We start from the raw sequence: 23,118 nt of genomic DNA, 5'->3' as shown, positions 1-23,118 counted from the left end.
GATGAGGCAAACTCAGGTTGGAGGAGCACACCTCATATACCGTCTGGGTAGTCTCCAGCCCCTTGGCGTTGTTATGCCTGTGGCCCCCTCCTTTTTGAGAATCGCAGGATCACTATTGATTCAGGTCAGAAGACCCAGGAAATGAGAGAGAGAGACACACAGATTCCTCAATGTTTGGAATGTGTCCTGGGCCTCCGAGAGACAAAGCCACGGATAACGGCCATTATCTCTTGGAGACGGAATAGTGTATTGAGTACTGTACGATTCATCGAAGCCCCCAGGCAATGAACAGAGGGGGGTTGGTGGAGGGATTGCATCATCCCAACCTGATTGACATCTGAGACCCTGTGAGTCAGGATAAAAGAGGGTCTGGGGAACGGCCCCCTCAGACGCGCCAGAAGAAACGCTAGAAATCCTGTAACAGTGAAATAGCGAAAGCCGGTGGAAGGTCCACGTGTGTCCTTCTCCATTTGCCTCGGAATTGGTGGGTCTTTACCACGGAAGAACGGCTTTAGCTAACACAAAGGAAAATCAGCCCCCACCGACTCTCAAAGGATTGACATCATAAAAGGAATGGGCAAGTTTTAAAACTCCGTCTCTCCCTCCAACCAAAAGCTGCAGCTTGAATGAACTAAAGTGACTTTTATATTTCCGTCGGACAATACATTATCCCCTAGACAACGATAGAGCTATTTCTTATTGATTATTATTATACCCGCGCTTTTAGATTTAGTATTAATGATGTATATTATCTATATGTTTGCATTGATATTATTTTTGTGTATTTTTATCAATAAATACTGTTAAAAATAGTACCATCAAACTTCAATGGACATCTCTATCTTTGCTGGTAAGTGATCCAGTTACGGGGTACGTAACAATTGGGGTTCTCGTCTCAGGATTTGACACCAAATTGGGAGGCCAGTGAATCAGGCTTGTAAGTCCAAACTTGGATCTGGTTATGCGGGTAGCCAGACAGGAAACCAGCAAAGATGGACGTGGGTGAATTTATAGAAAACCCGACTCTGGAGGCGCTAGAGGCGACCACCAAATCGGACTTGATAAATTGGCTAAAGGGCTAAACCTCGCAGAGGGGAGGTTGTCAATGAAAAAGTGGGAGGTGTGAAGGGCCATAACTCAGTATTATATTGAGAAGAATGTGTTTGCAGCTGAGGTATTGGAAAATATCCCTGAAAAGGTACCAGCTAGTGGGACGGCTCAGTTAGAGTTGGAGAAATTAAGGTTGGAACATGAAATTAAATTAAAGCGGATGGAAGCAGCTGAGAAGGAAAAGGAAAGAGCCAACAAACAAAGGGAGCATGCACTCCAGCTAAAGGGGTTAGAGGTGAAAAAGGAGCAGGACCGCGCTGAGAAGCAAAGACAGCAGGAAATTCAGTTAAAACAGCTGGAAGCAGCTGAAAAAGACAGGGAGAGAGCTGAGAAAGAAAAGGAAAGAGCCGAGAAGGAGAGGGAGGCAGAGAAACAGAGGAAACATGACTTGGAGATGGAGAAGTTACGGCAAGAGTGAAGAGATCAAGGGTCAGACCGAGGGGAGCGGTTTAATGTTAGTCGGAAGTTGAGGTTAGTACCTCCGTTCGAGGAGACGGATGTTGATAGTTATTTCTTGCTTTTTGAGAAGGTGGCAGTGAATCAGAAGTGGCCCAGAGATCAGTGGGTGGCACTGGTACAAAGTGTGTTAAAAGGGAAGGCACAACGAGCATATATGGCATTGTCCATGGAGGAGGAGGAGGCAGAGAGTTATGACAAAGTAAAAGTGACCATTCTCCGGAGTTATGAATTGGTACCTGACAAAAGTTCAGAAATTTAAAGAAAGTGTGGAATCAGACGTATACCGAGTTTGCCTATGAGAAGGGTGTGCTCTTGGACCGTTGGTGTACCACAGAAATAGTGGAAGAGGATTTTTGGCGTCTCAGGGAGTTAATTCTGATTGAGGAATTTAAAGGCTGTGTTTCGGAGGAAATCCGGATGTATTTGAATGAGAAGCCGAATAAGTCCATCTCAGAATTTGCTAGATTCGCAGATGAATATGCCCTAACCCACAAGACAAAGTCTTCCTTGAATAAAGGTTCCCAGAGAGACCGTGGGAACGATAGAGAAAGCCCACCGGCTGAGGCAGAGGTCCTGCTGGGAGCTAATGGTAGATTGAGGGGGAAAGGCAAGACGGCCAGAGATCTCCGGGCTTGACCTGTTTTAATTGTGGAAAGGGGGGACATATTGCATCTAGGTGCTTTGCTCCGAGGAAGGAGACAGAGAAAGGGAAAGCAGCCGTCCCTATTGGATGTGCCGTGGTAATCAGTAAATTGACAAGAGAGCCCCAGGTAGACAGAGTACGAGAAGGGTCTGAGACTTGTTTGTCAAACAGAACCATGTCTGTGAGGGAGGGAGACACACCAGTTCCAGTACGGATCTGGAGAGACACGGGGGCTGAACTATCACTGATTAGCAGTAAGGTACTGGATTTTGGTTGCAAGACGGGAATGGTAGCTGTGAAAGGAATAGGAAAAGGGATGGAAATGGTGCCCTTGCATAGGATCATTATGGATTGTGAGCTGGTGTCTGGACCAGTTGAAATAGGGGTGCGATCAGAATTTCTGAGAACTGACGCGGACGTCCTTCTTGGTAACGATTTAGCTGGTGGTAAGGTTTGGTCAGCAATGACACTGACAAGCCGGCCGGTGAGTGTCGCGGTCCCGCCCCTAGGTTCCAAGATCTATCCCTTATGCACAGTCACTTGCAGCATGTCGAGAAAGGCAGCTGAGACAGAGAGCAGTTTAAATCAGGCCAGTATCAATTTGGCTGAGACATTTTTACCGACCCTGTACCAAGAAGGTGGGAAAACGGAGAACAGGAAAGTGAAAGAGAGTAAGGGAGAGGAGGTAGACCTGCCCTTAGCGAGGAGCAAAGTTCTAGAGGCACGAAATAAAGATGAGAAACAGATAGAGCTGTTAAGAGGTTCAGAGTTGGACATGGATGATCTGTCTGGTTTGGCAGAACTGTTTGAAGAATTTGAAAATTCTAAAGGTGTTCCCGATAATGAAATGAGGGCAGCCCTAGATGAAAAGGATGCCCTTACCTTGAAGAAGTCTGCTGGGTTGGCAGATGAGGTTGTTTCAGCCCGCGGGGTTGAGTTTACTCTGGAAGGGAGTTGCCCAGAGAGTAGCTGGGAGAATCAGGGGAACTTAGAATTTGGACCGGGTACGGGTATTGAAAGCCTGTTTGTGTCCTGTTTGAGTGTGTCCAAAATGTGGATGCATGTGGTACTGAACCTAGTTATGGAGCTCAGAAAAAGTCTGAGGTATTTGATTCAGTTGAAAAGGAATGCAGTCCTTGTGGATCAGATGGACTTGGTTCAGTGAAGAAAGGGTTAATCTTGGTAATAGTGGGAAGTGAGAGTTCCCAGGTGTTTGTGCTCGAAGCTGTGTTAAAAGTTAGTGAGGAGACCAAAGGTGGTGAGATGAATATTATTATTGAAGGAAAAGGGAAATATGTAGTTCCCAAATTGAATGAAGAAAATTTAAAGGCTGGACTGATATCAGAAGCAACAACCTGGCTACAGAGACAATGGCTTGGTACCAGAAAGCCTGTGAATCAATTTCAGGTTGAGTTGGAAGGTAAAGGGGCCCCCACACGCTGTTGTTATTCCAGAGTGTGGTGCGAAAAGGCAGAATTTGAAATGCTGTATGAACAAAGAGTTTAAACTGAAAACTAATAGCCTGAAGGGTCCCGAAGAGAAAACTAGCAATTTGCGTAAAATTAAAGAATTGGGTGGAAATTCAGAAGATGGTCTAAGTTTGGAACACATTGTTGATAAAATAACGCCTATGGAAGGAGCGGATGAAAGCCTATTTCGCCAGGGTGCCCAAGCTCCCCATGTGGGAATTAACTGGAAAAGAGGCGAGTGTTAATGGGGACGCCATTTTTAAATAGCAGAAGCCGGTTTTAAGGGATTTCGACAAAGCATGTGAATAATAAAGACAACTCTTTAGTTTTGTTTGCTAGAGAAAATAAGAGATAAAAATAGGTGGTTATTAAATTGGAGTCTGATGCTACAAGAATTTAGTAAGGTACAAGATGTTAAGATATTAACGGAAGTGACAATGTAGTCGGTAACTATCTAGATGCTGAATTGAATGTGTAACTGTATTACTCTGTAGTGAACAAAAAACTTTTGTATTGTGTTAGATTCTAAAATCCTGTAAGACTCTGTATTAGTTCATTTTTACCGATGGTAAAGACGCGTTGAAGAAAGGGGGTGTTACACCTGTGGCCCCCTCCTTTTTGAGAATCGCAGGATCGCTATTGATTCAGGTCAGAAGACCCAGGAAATGAGAGAGAGAGACACACAGATTCCTCAATGTTTGGAATGTGTCCTGGGCCTCCGAGAGACAAAGCCACGGATAACGGCCATTATCTCTTGGAGACGGAATAGTGTATTGAGTACTGTATGATTCATCGAAGCCCCCAGTCAATGAACAGAGGGGGGTTGGTGGAGGGATTGCGTCATCCCAACCTGATTGACATCTGAGACCCTGTGAGTCAGGATAAAAGAGGGTCTGGGGAACGGCCCCCTCAGACGCACCAGAAGAAACGCTAGAGCTCCTGTAACAGCGAAATAGCAAAAGCCGGTGGAAGGTCCATGTGCGTCCTTTTCCATCTGCCTCGGAATTGGTGGGTCTTTACCACGGAAGAATGGCTTTAGCTAACAACAAAGGGGAAATCAGCCCCCACCGACTCTCAAAGGATTGACATCAAGAAAGGAATGGGCAAGTTTTAAAACTCCGTCTCTCCCTCCAACCAAAAGCTGCAGCTTGAATGAACTAATGTGACTTTTATATTTCCATCGGACAATACATTATCCCCTAGACAACGATAGAGCTATTTCTTATTGATTTAGTATTGACGACGTATACTATTTGTATGTTTGCATTGATATTATTTTTGTGTATTTTTATCAATAAATACTGTTAAAAATAGTACCATCAGACTTAAACGACCTCTCTATCTTTGCTGGTAAGTGACCCAGTTTTGGGGTACGTAACAGCGTGAACATTGAGTTCTCCAACTTCTGGTAATTCCCTCCCCATCCCAGTTTCACTCCTCCAGCTGCCTATCACCTCCCTCATGGTTGTACCTCCTTCTACTAGCCATAGTACTTTCTCCTTACATTCCTTCGTTACCTTTACTGCCTATCCCCTCCCTACTTCCCCTCCCTCTCTCCTTGATCTTTCCCCTTACTGGTTTTCCACCTGGCACCTACCAGCCTTCTCCTTCCCACCCTCCCCCCACCTTCTTTATAGGGCCCCTGCCCCCTCCCTCTTCAGTCCTGATGAAGGGTTTTGGCCCAAAATGCTGACTGTTTGTTTCCACGGATGCTGCCCGACTTGCTGAGTTCCTCCAGCATGTTGTGCATGTTATTCCAAAATGTTTAATAACTGCTTTTCATCAAGAGCCAAAGACACCCACTTTGGATGTGAAAGTCAGGTTTCCCCTGGTTAACTGGAAATTGCTGCTTATTACCTGTTTTTATTCAAGGGAGGGTGTTAAATTTCATCCATTGAGTTGGAAATGTATCCTCAGTGGCAGGTAATTGTGAAATATAGCAGATATTTAGATTATACTCTGCTTCCACAAGTCATCACTATTCAAGTGAGTGGACCGGATCACAAGCCTGCCATAGGGATTCACCCTATATATGGTGCAATTAACATATTGTGCAATTGAAGATGATTATATCATGAGTGGCAGCTATTAAAACGTGCACTATTCTGAAGATTAATTTGGGAAACTTCAGTTCATAAAATGTAATTTCTGGTCACTTGAAGAATTATTTATTTATAACTTAATTTTCCTTGCATATTTGCTCTGCAATAAATGAGAAATGGAAGCTTGATGAACAAAGTATTTGGTGAATAATTTTCATCAGCCTTGAGTGTCGACTGGATAAGCTGCTGTAATAGTATGCTGTAGTAGTGTAGTGTAGGCCTCCGTTAGTCTCAATAGACCATGGATTTGTGCCAGGGCGCAAGCCTGGGCAAGGTTTTTTTTTATGGAAGACCAGCAGTTGCCCAAGCGGCAAGTCTCCCCTCTCCACGCCACCGATGTTGTCCAAGGGAAGGGCATTAGGACCCACACAGCTTGGCACCAGTGTCGTCGCAGAGCAATGTGTGGTTAAGTGCCTTGCTGAAGGACACACACGGAGCATCAGCCAAGGCTCAAACTAGCGACCTTCAGATCACTAGACGAACGCCTTAACCACTTGGCCACATGCCAACACAGCTGTAATAGTATAGTAGCCTGATTTTCACATCCGAAGTGGGTGTCTTTGATTCTTGATGAAAAGCAGTTATTCAACATTTTGGATTGTTTAAGGGACATTCAGTGGCCACTTTATTAGGGACAGGAGTGGAATCTAGTACAGCTTCTGCTGCTGTGTCCATCCACTTCAAAATTCAATATGTTGTGCACTCGATGCTCTTTTGCACACCACTGTTATAACACATGACTATTTGAATTACTGTTGCCTTTCTGTCAGTTTGAAACAGTCTGGCCATTTTCTCAGACCTCCCTCATTAACAAGGTGTTTTCTGCCACAGATTTGCTGCTCACTGGATGTTATTCTGTTTTTCCAACCATTCTCTGTAAACTCTTAAAAACCGTATGCATGAAAATCCCAGGAGATCAGCAGTTTCTGAGGTACTCAAACCACCCTGTCTGGCACCAGCCATCATTCCACAGTCCACTTTAGATCATATTTGTCCACCATTCTGACTTTTGACCTGAACAACAACTGAACTTCATGAGCAAGTCTGCATGCTTTTATGCATTGAGATGCTGCCACATGACTGGCTGATTAGTTATTTGCATTAACAAGCAGGTGTACCTAATAAAGTGGCCACTGAGTGCATCTTCAGCTGTATCTATACCTGGATATAAAATGGCCTTCCCAGTGGTACCTGTTTGCTTAGCTTATAAAATATTAATATTTGGCAATTATATACTTTGTGATGTTGACTTACATTGATCGCAGAGTATAACTATTAGAGATTCAATAAATCTGTCAGAGCAAATGTTTGCCCTGCTGTAAGATAGAAGCCCAAGTAGCATACCCCTGAGTCCTCTCCAACACTTACTTACTTTATGACCAATCTGCACTGTTCTTTTTTATCCAGGAACTATCTTTATCATGATCTGCCCACATGAGCTAAATCTCAGTCGGCTTCAGAGAAGTCAACACACTTTCGGGGATGAAAATTCTGCATTTCCATTATTTGTTGCAAGGAAAAATGCCCCCGCATTTATCCAAATAACCTATCTGTTTCAGTGCCTTATTCTGGAACCTCCAGCAGTGGGTATACCACCTGACAGCAGTGACCTAATTTTCCAACATACTTTTCAGTTTCTTTTAGGTATGAACAACTAGAAATAAACACACTTGTTTTGCGACTTAATGTTTATGGGTACATTAATGTAGCTGGCTACAGCATCCCACAAGCATTATGTTTCAGTGATCGCTGCCAGGAAGTGCCGCAATGTGTGAGGCACAAGAGCAGGTAAATCTAGGACAAGGGACAGGTCTGGTATTGGGGAGGTGTGAGTGGTGCTTACTGACTGCAGTTCATGAAAGGAAAGGGCCAGTAGGGTAAGCTAGCTCTCTGCTTGTTATAGCTGTTAAACAGCTAGAATGCTTCTCACATTCAAAAATATTCACAATCTCTTAAAAAAATTCAAATGTACTATTAAAAAAATGAAGACTTGGGGGAGGGAGGGAAGCTGAAAGAAATGCAATAACATTTAACTACTGTGGAAGTCTGCCTTTCACTTCAGATGGGAACAAAGAACCAATCAGTGATGAATAGGTTCAGGAATTATGACATTCACACAAGCTTGAATAGATTGCAAGATTTTCTACATGTTTCTTAACAAAATATAGCACACATGCTCCTATATTTAACTTCACAAGTAGCTGATATACAACAAAGATCTCTGAGCTGGAACTTGCTCATGAACAATCTGACTTATAAGATTGCTGTTTTGGTTTAAGTGTAGAAAGTTGCAGTGTATTAAAATATCTCAATGATGAATGGAATGACACAAAATGTAGACCAGTGACTATGACATTGTGACTCTATTTTAATCGAGTCATGGAACACTGCATCACAGAAGCAGGCCTTTGGCCTATTGCAAAGATTCACTTTATTACCAAATAAAGCATGCAATAATGCATGCAGAATGCATATCTGAAATTTGTCTTCTCTAGATAGCCATAGAATACAGAAAATGATACAATTAGTTGAAAAAAGACATCTATCCCCTTCCCCAGTCCAAAAAGAAAAAAATTTGCAAACTCCAGCAACTCCGCCATCTAGTCCATGCTGAACTAGAAGTCTGCCTAGTCTTATTTTTCTGTAGGTGTCCCACAGCCCTTCACACCTTCCCATTTAAGTACCTATCTAACAGAATATTCTTTGCTGTAAACTACACCCTCACTCTCCGTGTCATCCGCAGATTTGCTGATCCAGTTTGCAACATTACCATCCAAGTGCTGATAAAGCATTGTTGGGTATCTATCTGAGGGTTCTTGGGGGTTGTTCAAATGACATTAATCAAAGTGTGGTCCTTGATTCATGGGAAAGATATGGTTTAACTCCACGTGTGTGCATTGGAATTATGTGCTGCAATTTGCATTGTTGGGTTAGCTTCCCTGTCTTATCCAACACATTATCCTTAACAGCTTCTCCCATCACCAAAGGGACTCTGCCACTAAACATAACTGTACTCCTCCCCTCTCTACTTCCCACAGGGATAGCTCCCTCTGTAATTCCCTTCTCCATTCTGCCCTCCCCCACTGATCTCCCTCCCAGCACCTCTCCCTGCAAGCAAGCACACCTGCCTGTACACCTCCTTTTTCACCTTCGTTCAGGGCCCAAAACAGCCTTTCCAGGAGAGGCAAATGCTTCCCCTGCTAATCTGCTGTGGTTGCCCCTTGTGTAATATGCTCCCGATGCAGCCTGCTCCGCACTGGTGAGACCCTTTGTGAATTGGGCGAGTGCTTTGTTGAGCACCTCCGCACCATCCGCCACAAGCAGGACTTCCTGGCGGCTATACGTTTTAACTCTGTGTCGATCCTCTTGTGCCAAGGTGAGGCCACCCTCAGTGTGGAGGAGCAACACCATATATTCCGTCTGGGTACCCTCCAACCTGATGGAATGAATAATTATTTCTCCTTCTGATGAACAAAAATTCCCCCCCTCACCATTTACCCACTCTGATCTTTTACTTTTTTTCCCCTGCCTATTACTTCCCTTGGGTCCCCTCCTCCTTCCCTTTCTCCTATGGTCCACTCTCCTCTCCAATCAGATTCTTTCTTTTCCAGCCCATTACCTTTCCCATCCACTTGGCTTCACCAATCACCTCCCAGCTATTCTCTTTACCCACCCACCACCTTTTAATTCAGGCATCTTGCCCCATCCCCCCACAGTCCTGAAGAAAGTTTTTGGCCCAGAACGTTGACTCTTTATTTTTTTTCCTTAGATTCTGCCTGACCTGTTGAGTTCCTCCAGCATTTTCTGTGCATTTCTTTGGATTTCCAACATCTGCAGATTTTCTCTTGTTTATGACTTAAGGAAGCATCAAACAACTTTGGTCGCCAGTTCACACAAAATTAAAGTGCTATTACTTTAGTGGTAGCTAAGTCAAGGTTAATGTTAAGAATCACATCACTATTAACAATTCTCAAAGGCAGAAGGAGTGAGTTCACAATGAGATATGCAGATAATCTGACAATGTTAACATTGCAGATGTACCTGTGGTTGTACTTTGATCTGGTTGTGATAGTTTCATCTGAGCAACCTCATTGGTTTCTTTGCTGTCTACACGTTGTGTTCACACAAATGATGGGGAGTATGCTGTTGCCAAGGGTGATGGATGGTCCATGTCTTTGGAAATAGATTAAGTTGCTTTGATCTCCCTACCTGTAAGAGATAATAGAATGAGTCAAAAAGTTAAAATTATTTAAAGTTAATATATAAAATGTCACCAGGTGTTTGCTATGATTTTGTGTTTGTGTTTTGTTTTTATTGATGCTGCAGCCTCAAATTAAAAAATGATAACATTATTTATCAAAATTGCAATAACTTTTTGTTCAGGCTGCATTCCAAAACTTGATTCCAGAAATTCCTACTTTCCATCTGTGCATTCATTCTGTGCTTTGGAAAGAAGTACTGTTATCACTTCTAAATATGTTGTAGTTTTAACCTACTTCTCCTTAACATTGCCTCAAAATTTACTCAAATGTAGGTTTGAGAATCTATTCCTTCAACTATCTTTTAATCTTAAAGATGTATATACTTCCTTAACACCCAACACAGCAATACATCATCAGAAAGTTGTTTTACTTTGTAAAGGTTAGTGCTTGGCTTGTTCCTTACAAGGATACTCGAATTTCAAAATATCTTCACAACATCATAGGATCATTGTAGCTGATTCTTAAGTTACATAGCCCTAGAATAGCCATTTTCTTCTCTCCACGAGGACACAAATGAACACAAGGAATTGGAGCAATAAGCCATTCAATCCCTGGCCTATTACTCACATCATGGCAACTTAGTTAAATGCTGCAGGTCATAAACAATCGTTATTCAGAACCAAGACCTGTTGATTTCCTCCAACATTTTGCGTGTGTTTCTCTACCACAATTTTTCAATGCAATATCCTTTAATTGGTCTAACATCATAGAGCTGGTGTGGGTAATGCTGTGGCTGTAGTGTATGTGAACTTTCAGAAGGCTTTTGATGAACAGGCTCAGTGGTGAAGTTTAAACACATGGCTTAAAAAGAGCATTGATAGTGTGGGCAGTCAGAGGGTCATGGAGAATGGTTGATTTTTTTATGATCAGTGGAAGGGGAATAATGACATTTCCCAGGTATCAGTGTGGGGCCATTATTTTTTTTGTTTTCTGATCCATCTTCCAGTCAATAAAATTGATGCACCATCAATAACTCACACTGAGACGTAAGGCGAGATATCGGCTTTTATTGACTGGAAGAAGGAACCAGGAGTGAGTGTCCATCATACTATGTCCTGGAGACTGAGGCCGAGCGTCAGGCCTCAGATCGCCTTTATACAGGGGCCTGTGGGAGGAGCCACAGGAGCAGTCAGCAGGGGGCGTGTCCAGACAGGCACATAGTTCACCACAGTTACTCTCTTGGATTTAAGGGAGTAAGCCACAATTTCTGCATTTGCAGATGACATTAAACTTGGCATACTGTATGGAGGATAATGTTAAAATGCAATAGGGGATGAAATAAGCTTGTGGGATGGACAGGTGTTTAATGCTAAGAGAAGTAAGGTTTGATAGGAAGAGGCAATAAGATTCTGTTTTAACAAGGTTACTGAAGCAGAAGATACTGGGATGATTTAGAAAACATCTGGATAGGAGGCATTTAGAGGGATATGGTACAACCACGGGCAAATTGGTAGCACCATGATCACCATGGACAAGTTAGGCTGAAAGACCTCTTTCCATGCTGTACAACCATCGGCCACAAGTCATTTAAAATTGCATGCAGTTAAGAATCTCCAAATAAGATACACACAAGTCTTGGCCTTATCTATAAAGTCATGATGTTATAAAAAAAGCAAGAAGTTATGCTGCACATATCTTAAGCACTGGTCTGACTTCAGCTGGAGTATGGTGTTCAATTTAGGTCACCTTAATATAGAAAGGATGTGGAGGCATTGGAGAAAATCAAGAGATTTATGAGAATAATTCATGGGATGAGGTACATTGGAGAGACTTGGACTGTTTTCTCTGGAGGAGAGGAGGCTGAGAAGAGATCTGATAAGTGTATAAATTAATGAGCAAGTCTGGACAGGATGGATAGCAGGAGGTTGTTTCTATCGATGGAGACTGGTGCGTTAGCTCCTGCAGGCATAACATAATAAAGGGGAAGAGAATTGATAGTGAAGTGGGGGGAAAACATTTGAATGCAGTTCCGGAAACTTGAAAGCACTGCTTGCAGATGTGATGATGGCAGTCTCCTTTGTGAGAACATTTCTTAGTGGAGGTGGATAAATACAGGTTACTGATCCAGCAATATTCTCAGTTTTAAAATTCTTACATTCATTTTCACCCCTTAGTATCTTAAAAAAAAAGCTTCAGTTCTGGCCTCTCATTCACTCCCATTTTCAAAGACTCCAACATTGGTAATCATTCCTTAGCAGCCCCAGTTCTGCAGTTCCATTGTTACATCTTCCCAATCTCCACATCTCTCCCCTCCCCTCAGACTATCCTCAAGTCTTCAATGTTTGCTTTCAGACTCTTTAATTTTAACGTGGCGAGCAAAGCTATGGTCTCCTCTGCCACAATTATTCTAACCACTGGTGCTCAGCAAGTTTGCATTGTCAACCCCCTACTCTATTCCTTGGTAAGCTCATGACTGCATGGCCTAATTCTACTCTAACCCCATCTGTAACTTTGCGGGTGATGCCACCGTAGTGGGCCATATCTCAAAAGTTGGAGTGCAGAAAGGTGATGGAGAACTTAGTGACTTGGTGTCATGACAACAATCTTCCCCTCAATGACAGAAACACAAAACAACTGGTCATTGACTTCTGGAGGGGAGCAGTGCACATGCTCCTGTCAACAGGAGTTGAGGTTGAGTGGTTTGTTTTTGTCTAACCATGGACGTCACAGCCACGAAAGCTCACCAACGTCTCTACTTCCTTGGAGGCTAAAGAAATTTAACATGCCACTGTCAACCCTTACCAATTTTCATCAACGCAACATAGAAAACTTCCTGCCCGGATGCATAATGGCTCGGATGGCAATTGCTCTGTAGGTGAGCACAAGAAACAGCAAAGTTGTTGACATACAGTAGCTCAGTATATCATGGGGGGGGGGGAACTTCCCCTTCATGGACTTTGACTATATTTCTCACTGCCTCAGTAAAGTAGCCAGCATAATTAAAGACCCACCTCCCCTGGACATTCCCTCATCTTCTTTGTTCCATCAGGCAGAAGATACAAAAGCCTGAAAGCAGGTACCACCAGTCTCAAGGACAGCTTCTACTCAACTGTGATAAGACTATTAAGTGGTTTCATATTACAATAATAAGGACTCTTGAACTCATGACATTCATTCCTGGAAAGGTTCCCCTGAACCTTCTCTGGACCCTCTCCAATGCCAGCACATCTTTTCTTAGATATGGATCTGAAAACTGCTCTTAATGCTCCAAAAATGGTCTGACTGATGCCTTATAAAGGTTCAGCATTACATACTTACTTGTATCTTCAAGGCCTGATCAGAAACAGTCAGCATGGTTTTGTAAGTGGGAGGTCATGTCTGACAAAAGTTTTGAAGTTGCCTGGGGGGCAATGGATGTTGTCTATATGGACTTTAGTTAAGGCCTTTGAGAGTGTCCTGAATGGCAGCTTCATTTGAAAGGTTAGGTTATAAGGGATTCTGAGTGAACTAATGGATCCAGAATCCAGAATTGGCTCAGTGATGGGAAGCAGAGTGTGTGAGGGTGATAGTTGAAGGTCTAGTAGTGTGTGAGTAGTGGGGTGCCCTAGAGATCAGTGTTAGGATCTTGGTTATTCATTATTTAGGTAAATAGATATGAATGTACATGGCACGATTAGCAAGTTTGCTCTTGATAATCAGTCAGGGGGGATTGTTGAAAGTAAATTGCATGAGATCTTGATTATTTAGGGAGATGGGCTGAACAATGGAAAATGGATTTCATCTTTGGATAATTGTGAGGCGATGTCTTTTGGACAGTGGGACGGATGCTAATGATTGTTGTGGAGCAGAAGGACCTGGGAGCTAAAAGTGGCTACGCAAGAAGACCGGGTGGTGAATAAGGTGTTGAGCATGCTGATCTCCCCCAGCCAGGGTACTGAGTTTAGGAGAAGGGACATTATATTGTAGTTATGTAATCTCTTGATGAGGCTGCACTTGGAGTATAGTGTACAGTTTTGATCACCTCCTAAAGGATTATAAAATCATGAGAGGTAGGAATAGGATGCATAGTGATAGTCATTTCTCCAGGTCTGGAGGAATCCAAAACTAGAGGACAATTCTAAATTTCTGCAGCAGTGCTTTAAACATTGTTCCTTTGATTGCATATCCATCCTTGGGATAAGTGAGATCCCTCTTCCTGTGCTGTACAATTCTACATACTGTGTTCTGTTCTATGTGCTTGTGAGTAGCCCTACTTCCCAGCGAGCTGGCATCAGTACCATCTTTGTTCTCTTTTCCTGCTGTAAACCACTCATCCCCATTATCTGACCAGATGCCAGATCTACGCTTTTCTCTCAGATGCATGCTGTGGCAGTATCTAAGGAGAGGAGAGAGAATAAATTACTTGATCTGAATATTTGTACTTCAATCTATCTAAAATGTGAATGCATTCAGGGATCTTGGCAAATGGATTCTGGTTTTCGAATCAATAATTTCCATTTTAAACTTCAGGCACTTTTAATAGTGATTTGCAACTGTTAAGAGGTGTGCAAGGTATAAAGCTGAGTAGATTGGGACAAGCAGAAGGCTTGTTATGCTACACTTACAATAATGCAGAAAGTCAAGTTTATGAATATGAAATCAATTAAAATATGACTTAATGACTTAGGTATGTCTAATCAAGTGTGCTTAGTGTTCTTGCAATGAAAGGCAAATGAATGTAGTTACCTGTACTAAATAAAATACTAATGTCACTGGAGCATGTTAGAGCAGCATTTGGGTTCAAAGACAGATAGAACATGTGACTGTATGATGTTACTTTATCTTGTTTCAGCCATGTTCTCATTATCAGCTGACCAAGCTATGGCCAGTAATTCCCCTTCTTGAGTTTAGGAAATTTAGACATACTTGCCTGGTTAAGTCAGACAAGTTAAATTAATCAGACTTGTTATTGGTTGTTATTTATTCTTCTGGCACCTTACTGAGAGCTAAAGAAGATACAAAAATATCTGTCAAGGTCCCAGCAATCCTCTCCAATGCTCTCCTGGGATAGATCTCATTAGATCTTGGGGACATAGCCACATTTACGCTTTTCAAAAGACCCTACTCCTCCTCAATATCAAGATGCCATAGAATATTAACATAATCCCCAATCTCATCATCATCCATGCCCTTCACCTTGTTGAATACCAATGCCAAGTATTCATTAAGGAATTCACCCACTTCCTCAGAATCCATTCATAGTTTCCCTCCTTTATCGATCAGTGGACTACCCTTTCCGAAGCTATCCTTTTGCTCCTAATACATATACGATGTCTTTGGACTCGCCTACTTGCCAAGAAGGATCCTTGTAATCCGGAAACGGACGCTTAAAAAACATATCAAGCATCTTCGATAGTGATCCCATGCAAGGACTGTGAAAGAAGTGCTCCCTGAATACTTTGAGTGTTTTAAGAATATATCTGATACTCATTTTCTGTCTAGCTCTGTAATCGTTCTGTTTTACAGAATAATTCAGCACAGAAGTAGGTCCTTTAGCCCAAATGTTCCATGCTGACCACAGCACCTTCCCTGGTTGGCTCAGTTGCTCGTGTTTGGCTTATAAGCCTACAAGCACATCCCTTCTATGTACCCCAGCAAATGCCTCCTACCGAAAACAACCAGTTTGTTCCAGGTGCTCGTTATCTTCTCTGTAAAGTAGTTCCATCTCAGGTCTCTTTTAAATCTCTCCCCCTCTAACTTGTATCTAGTTTTGTTCCCTTTCCTCAGAATCTTCTGCTCCCCACTTAAAACTTGTATATTTTTCTTAAAGCTGGATGCCCAGGATCGATGACAATGCTGTAGCTGAATCAACGCTTTATAAAGTCTCATCGTGGCTTTCAGATTGACATTTATCAAGTTTGCAATCATGCATATTTTATCGATCACATTCTCAAATTGCTCTGCCGCTTTTTGCCTGAACATACGTAACAGATTTAGTCTGGAAATTGTCCAAGTATGTAATTTGACTGAAAGTGTTAAATTTTAGGAGTATAGCTTGGATGTTTTGGAGTTGAATTGTTTTGATGTCATGCTGAGTGCTTGTACGCTGTAATAACCTTTGTCAATGTATCAGGCTGGAAAATATTGCACTAAATTTGACAATAATGGATGGCATAGGGCAGGGTAGTACAACTTGACAGTTCACTGCTGCTTTCAGATATGACTTCCATTATTTTGCTGCTGTGGCAAGTGTCACACATTTGCTGATTCAAGACATGAAATTTCTGCCACCGTTATTAGTGTCAATAAAATTAAGATCTCAGATTTGCAACATGAGGAAGCGGACAGTAGGCAATATTTTTATCCAGTGCATAGGCATTATACAAGAGAGATCTGACTGCAAACTTCAACTTCCCCAATGCAATCAAAATTCAGTTGACCAATTGATATGAAGAATCTGCTGTAGATTTTAATGCATTTCCTCAGTTTAGTATTTGCAGCAGAATCATAAATATCCATTTGTATTTGTGTTTGATATTTCAGCAGAAACAAGATGCATTGATAGATTTGCTTATTATGGCAAGTGAATTATGGTCTAATAATTAATTGGACCTATCATTTAATATGAAGTTCTGATCTATAAGTATGGTACTGTGCAAAATAAAAAAAAACAGATCAGTATTCCATATGGCTCAGTTTCATATACTCAAGTGAGAAAGCAGACAGTACAATTACAAGCAATAGCAATCTGCTCCAGCTAAAAGCATTCTGAGATACTCTTGACAACTGGAAAATGTCTGCAATACAGTCAGATCTGGCTAATTTGGCATATCAATATTTTATTATCATCCCTGAAAAGTTGGAACTATTTTCCATTATCACCTTGCCATTTTCCTGACAGACCTGTGATAAATGCTGCTAAATGCCCGGACAAGTGCTAGCTGCTTCAACAATACCAGTTTGTGTCTGCACAAGAGGGGAAATTGAACAACCTGTAGTTTGTGAAAATGCACTTTCTGTAAAATATGTTGCATGTTCTGTCTTTTTCAGCATTGATATTGTGCTATACTTTCATTTGTTTGCCTATTTTAGGAAAAATGTCGATGAAAGCATCAGCCAGAAACATTTTTTTTCTTACTGTATTTTATTATAAATATTGCAAATAGTTATCTCATTTCACACAGTATTTTTCAGTTTGTTATAATTAATCTTTGTTCACATCCATGAAGGATCTGAATACGACTGGAAAATTAAAATAGAAGTATTTTATTGTCTCTTCTCAGTGGAATCCCAGGAAAGAAATGTGGAGCAATTATTCTCTCAGCTGAAGAACTTGGCAATTGTCGGGTAAGTAAAAGCTTTCATTGTCACACTGAGAAATCGGGTTGGAGAGTACCTTCTGGGTGCTGTAAATCTTTTGTGAATAATGTCACACTGCATTCCAGTGTTTGTAAAGCAATGGGCCTTTTTAACTGTTGCTTGACTATTTTTTCATGCAAGCATTAGACTGTCAGACGTCAAATATTGTGAAAAAAGCAGGCCTGGTGGTCCTCGAGGCTTACTGTACTAATGCAATTTTCAGGCAGTCTTGTTAACAAATGTGGCTGCATAACAGATTGGTGGATGTAGAAGCCCTTGCAATACTTAAAATATTCCTTAAATAATTACTTGATGTACTATAAATTACAAGGCCTCAGGCAAGGGCTGGGAAGAGCAATTAGATCGAAAGGTTCTTGAGTATGAGGATATAGTTAACTACTTCCCTTGCGGATGCTACAATGCGATGGATGGCCTTATTTTTACAGGCACTCCCAATGATAGGCACCCTCATGATTGTTAGGTCCAAGTTTTCCTGCACTGCTTCAAAATGCACATTACAATAGTGAAGGATTTACATCCTGTGTATTTGATAAGGAAGCAGGGGTGATGAATGACAGAATGTACTGGTTGAATTCTGGAGGTGCTGCAAGCCAAGTCAGAAATTGCCGTTGACAAATTAGAAAGGTTTAATGCACGTGGAAGAATGTGAACTACTTGTCAACAAAGCTCCTGGCTAATAATCCTGAGTGGTTTCCATCTGAAATGAAAGGAAAGGGAAGTTGGCCAACTATTTTTCAAGGTGAATATTGGAGGCTACTTGTTCTCGCAGTCCTTTAATTCAATGGTAGGGGCAATCATAAGCATCTGCAGAGATACCACAGATGCTGGAAATCTTCAGCAACACACACAAACTGCTAAAAGAACTCAGCAAGTCAGGCGCCATCCATGTAGGTGAATAAACAGTTGATTTTTCGGGCAGAGATCCTGGCCTCAAAAGTTGACTGTTTATTACCCTCCATAAATGCTGCCTGACTTGATGAGTTCCTGCAGCATTTTGTGTGTGTGTTGCTCATCGGGACAATCTGTTGAGTCCTATCACTCAAGACTGTGAGGATGAAGAGTCCTAGCAAATTTTAAACTAAGAAAGGACTTGTACAACCTCAGAACCTCCCAGATTCTGCAGAGGGAAGTGGACTCTGTTGAATATATTATAGGCACATGCGTTCCCACCACTGCTAGTACCTAGATGAGGCACTAACTCAAGCAGACAATATCCAGCATCTATGATCCCTGTCTATCAGGCCAAGTCATCATCTCACAGCTACCATTAGGCAGGAAGAACAGAAGTCTGCTGTCCCACTTTGCCAGGTTCAAGGACAGCTACTTCCCTTCAACTATCAAATTGGTCAAAACAAACCATCACAACCCCAGTCACTATAGTTTAACAACACTATGACCACTTTGCACTAAAATAGACTTTTTTTGTAATTCCAATTGTGTTCTTTTTCTAAAAATTCTTTAGTTTACATTTTCTTGTGAATGCTGTCTGCATGAGGTTTAGTGGCTGTGGTGCTGCTGCAAATAAGGTTTTCATTGCACTTTTGCATACGTGTACAGTACTTGTGCCTAGGACAGTAAACTCAACATAGGTACAGCATAGGGACAGGCTCTTTGACGTTCCAATGGGCTTAATATCACTGGTGTAAATTGTGAAGTTTGTTAACTTAGCAGCAGCTGTACAATGCAATAGATGATAAACATAGAATAAATAATAATTACAGTATGTATGTATGTATATTAAACAGTTGAATTAAAAATAGTGCAAAAACAGAAGTAGCAAAAAAATTGAGTTAGTACTCATGGGTTTGATACCTATTTGGAAATCGGATGGCAGAGGGGAAGATGCTATTACTGAATCACTGAGTGTGTTTGCCTTTAGGCTTCTGTACCTTCTTCCTGATGGTAAGAATGAGAAGAGAGCATGTCCTGAGTGGTAGGAGTCCTTAATAATGGACACCACCTTTTTGAGGCAATGTTCCTTGAAGATGTCTTGGATACTATGAAGGCTAGTACCCATGATGAAGTTGACTAATTTTATAACTTTCTGCAGCTTCTTTAAATCAATGACTTGATTTTGTATCTCCCAAAATACTTTTTGGCCACTGAAGCTCTTTTAAAGTACTATGTTTGGTCATCTGAGAAACTCAACAAGCAAGTGGTATTATAAATCAGAGCATTGAGTATAGGAGTTGGGATGTAATGTTAAAATTGTACAAGGCATTGGGTGAGGCCAAATTTGGAGTATTGTGTACAGTTCTGGACACCGACTTATAGGAAAGATGTCAACAAAATAGAGAGAGTACAGAGGAGATTTACTAGAATGTTACCTGGGTTTCAGCACCTGAGTTACAGAGAAAGGTTGAACAAGTTAGATCTTTATTCTTTGGAACGTAGAAGGTTGAGGGAGACTTGATAGAGGTATTTAAAATTATGAGGGGGTTAGATAGAGTTGACATTGATAGGCTTTTTCAATTGAGAGTAGGGGAGATTCAAACAAGAGGAGATGAATTGAGAGTTAAGGGGCAAAAGTTTAGGGGTAACACGAGGGGGAACTTCTTCACTCAGAGAGTGGTAGCTGTGTGGAACGAGCTTCCAGTAGAAGTGGTAAAGGCAGGTTCGATTTTGTCATTTAAAAAAAAAATTGAATAGGTATATGGACAGGAAAGGACTGAAGGGGTTATGGGCTGAGTGCAGGTAGGTGGGACTAGGTGAGAGTAAGCGTTCGGCACGGACTAGAAGGGCTGAGATGGCCTGTTTCCGTGCTGTAATTGTTATATGGTATGTGGTGAACTCCAACAAAATATTTGTCTAGGTAATTAGTTCAATTAGTTCATTGAGGGATAATTGCTAGTCAGGAAGACTACTGAGAAAGATAAACATAATTTTCCTTTAAAGACCTGCACTTCTTGCCTTTTGGGTTAATAACCTGTTCTGAGGTGTCAGTAAAGGTGCATGCACACCTCCGAACTCTGGGTGGCAGATAATTGAGGCTCCCATCCAATTCAGGCAAGGACTTCAATTATTCAGCAGAAGCAGATAAGTTATTGGTGCTATTGGGTAAAACTAGCACAACATATAAATCATTCCATTTCACTTCTGTTTCCGTGTTGCTCTTGCTTAAGGTTTCTCCTGTAATCACAGTTGATCCCTTGCTAATTCGCTCTTGAAAAAAATTGATGCCTGAATAATTAATCACGAAAATGGCATGACCTAACAGTGGAACGGAAAGTATGAATAGTAATTAAACCTGAAGTGACTGCTAGTTATTTTAGGTTATTTAACATTGGAATCTAACAAAATAGAGCATATCCTAAACTAAGGCAAGATGCTGGTAGAGTGGAGAGAAGCCAGGATGTTAAAGTATTTCGCCTTGAAATTTTAATGCACCTGGGCAGCAGGGCTATATTTCCCCCCCTGACGAAACCTTGGAGGTGATAGACTGTCAAGCATGACTGACAAGGTGTTTCACAGAGTATCTTGGTCCTGTGTTCAGAGACATTGATGGAAGCTGGTCTTCAGAATGCTGGCATACACAAGCCTAAAGAGGCCTGATAGGAGACTGGTGAGTGGCTGGCCCCAGCAAGTGTTCCTCATAAATGGTGCATGACTTGAAAAGCTGGCACTGGTGGGTAGGCACCAGATGCCAATATTGAATGTTTCAGTGGGTGACACTGGAGATGGTACCAGTGCCTACTTGAGTGGGCAACATCAGAGACTGACATTCAATGTTTGGGGTTGTACGTGGCATCATTCACTCACAATTTTTGGATGATTTGATGGGTGTCATTATAGAGTTTCACCAAATAGTTGTGGGGAGAATATGCACTGGAAAATGGCTCTATTTGACCATTGGGGTCTGGTATTGGAGACTGCACTGCTGGATGTTTGATTGAATGGCTTCAGAGGCTCATATGAATGGATGATTAGCTTTAATGGGGAATGGAGACCAGACCTGATGATTGGAAGCTGGTGTGAATACTTGAAGGAGTCTGTCAGGGATGATTGGAAAGAATGGTAGATGGAAGAGTGAGGGTGACAACAGCAGTTATTCCATTGGGTCTAGGTCAGAGGATCCCAAGATCCTCTTCATAGTATCTCTTGCTTCATAGTATTGGGTCCATGATATAAAAAAAAACATTGGGACCCTCTGGTCCAGTTGATGGAAAATCAAGAGGACCAGTGGATTGATGGGAGTGCAAAGGTTCTAGATACAGTGTGGGATGAGGTGTGTCGGCCCAAGGGATGAAAATGAAATAACCGAGTTACCTACAAGAGTACCCAAGCAGGCACTAAGCTTGGAAAACCATATGGTCCCAAAATTGCTGCTTGCAGGATGACTTTGTCCAGGCACACTGCAGTGCTCCTAATAGAATATTGTACAGGAATGATGACATACTGCATTCTCCCAGTGATACATTGCATTGTGGGGCAAGTGTGGCTTGATCCTGGAAGATCCTGGTATTAGGGGCAAAAAAATAAACTGCTGGAGGAACACTGAATGCTTGTGGACCCACATGGTCTACACAGCATCCATTTTATGTGTTCTTACATGTGTTCATATGCAATTTCCAGATTGATGGGAAACAATTGGAACATCATTGTGACTGTATATTCACTTACGAACAACTAACTTTTCAAACTCATTCTGCAGGAGGGAAGAGAGCAATTGAATTTTCAGAGATATTGGTACAAAATTTGATTTGTCTTAAAATCCAACCCTCTTCAATTTGAAGCCTTATAATTCAATGTATAATTTATCCCAACTATCCGCTACTGTTAATGACTGAATTTGGTGTTGTGAGTAAATATGAATTGTACCATCATATTCCCTTATTAAAAACATGCATTATGCCTTTAAAAGATGAAATTCTTTTACTTGCCTTTTCAGAATTGATGCTGCAAATATGCTTTCCTGCATTTTATTAAATCTCGGCAAAGAATGGGTTTAACTGTTTAAAAAGGCACAATAAGGAATGACTTCCAAATGGTTTGTAAATAGACTAAGTGAACACACCAGTACTGGGAAGCAGGTGTTTACTGTAGGAAAGTGCTTAACTTTTATTATTGGAATGATTTCCCTTCAGTAGCTAGAGTAGGAAATTGCTCATCCATAAAGGCTCCAGAGAAGCTCTGAAGTTATATCTTCCAGATTTGACATATATTTATTATTTAAATAGGGAGCGGGATAGTAAAAAATCAAATTATTTATTGCTTGATTTTGATTTTTGTCAAAATGGTCTCTGGTTATAAATTTGGAAAATATTATTCTTGGTTTGGAAAAGACAAGTGAGATAATTTTTCTCTGCCCTACAATAGATTAGAAAGCACAAAATGACATTAAACATTAATGGATTGATTGCCCTCCAGGATATGGAATTGAGTCACGAGATGTGTAAATGAGTGGTTGTACATTTCAATTTAAGTATTGCAAGAACGGGGTGCCTTCACTCTGTGAACAAATGCTGATTTGATTTAGTCATAGTCATAGAACACTACATCGCAGAAACAGGCCCTATGGCCCATCTAGTCTGCGCCAACCCATTAATTTGCCTAGTTTGATTAACCTACACCCAGGCCATAGCCCTCAATATACCTATCCAAATTTCTCTTAAATCAAAACCACATTCCCCATTTGCACTGGCAGCTCATTCCACACTCTCACCACCCTCTGAGTGAAGACATTCCCCTTAAACATTTCAGCTTTCACCGTTAACCCATGGCCTCTAGTTGTAAACCTCTAGTTTAACCCAAACTTAATGGGAAAAGCTTGCTTG

The 23,118-nt window shown here is 41.5% G+C and overlaps 1 protein-coding gene across 2 annotated transcripts in view; it reads left to right on the top strand.

Annotated features, from left to right (window-relative positions):
- The window catches only part of LOC132381139 (copine-8-like), a 660,843-nt gene that overhangs the window by 285,363 nt on the left and 352,362 nt on the right, over window positions 1-23,118 (top strand). For both annotated transcript variants that reach the window (XM_059950410.1, XM_059950409.1), the window contains one exon: window positions 17,248-17,311. In XM_059950410.1, coding sequence (XP_059806393.1) covers window positions 17,248-17,311 — 64 coding nt within the window. The remainder of the gene's footprint in view (window positions 1-17,247; window positions 17,312-23,118) is intronic.

This window comes from Hypanus sabinus, chromosome 25 (genome assembly GCF_030144855.1).
Source record: "Hypanus sabinus isolate sHypSab1 chromosome 25, sHypSab1.hap1, whole genome shotgun sequence".
Taxonomy (NCBI): domain Eukaryota; kingdom Metazoa; phylum Chordata; class Chondrichthyes; order Myliobatiformes; family Dasyatidae; genus Hypanus; species Hypanus sabinus.
Note: the sequence above shows the minus strand (reverse complement) of the source record. Positions and strands in the feature narration are given on the sequence as shown.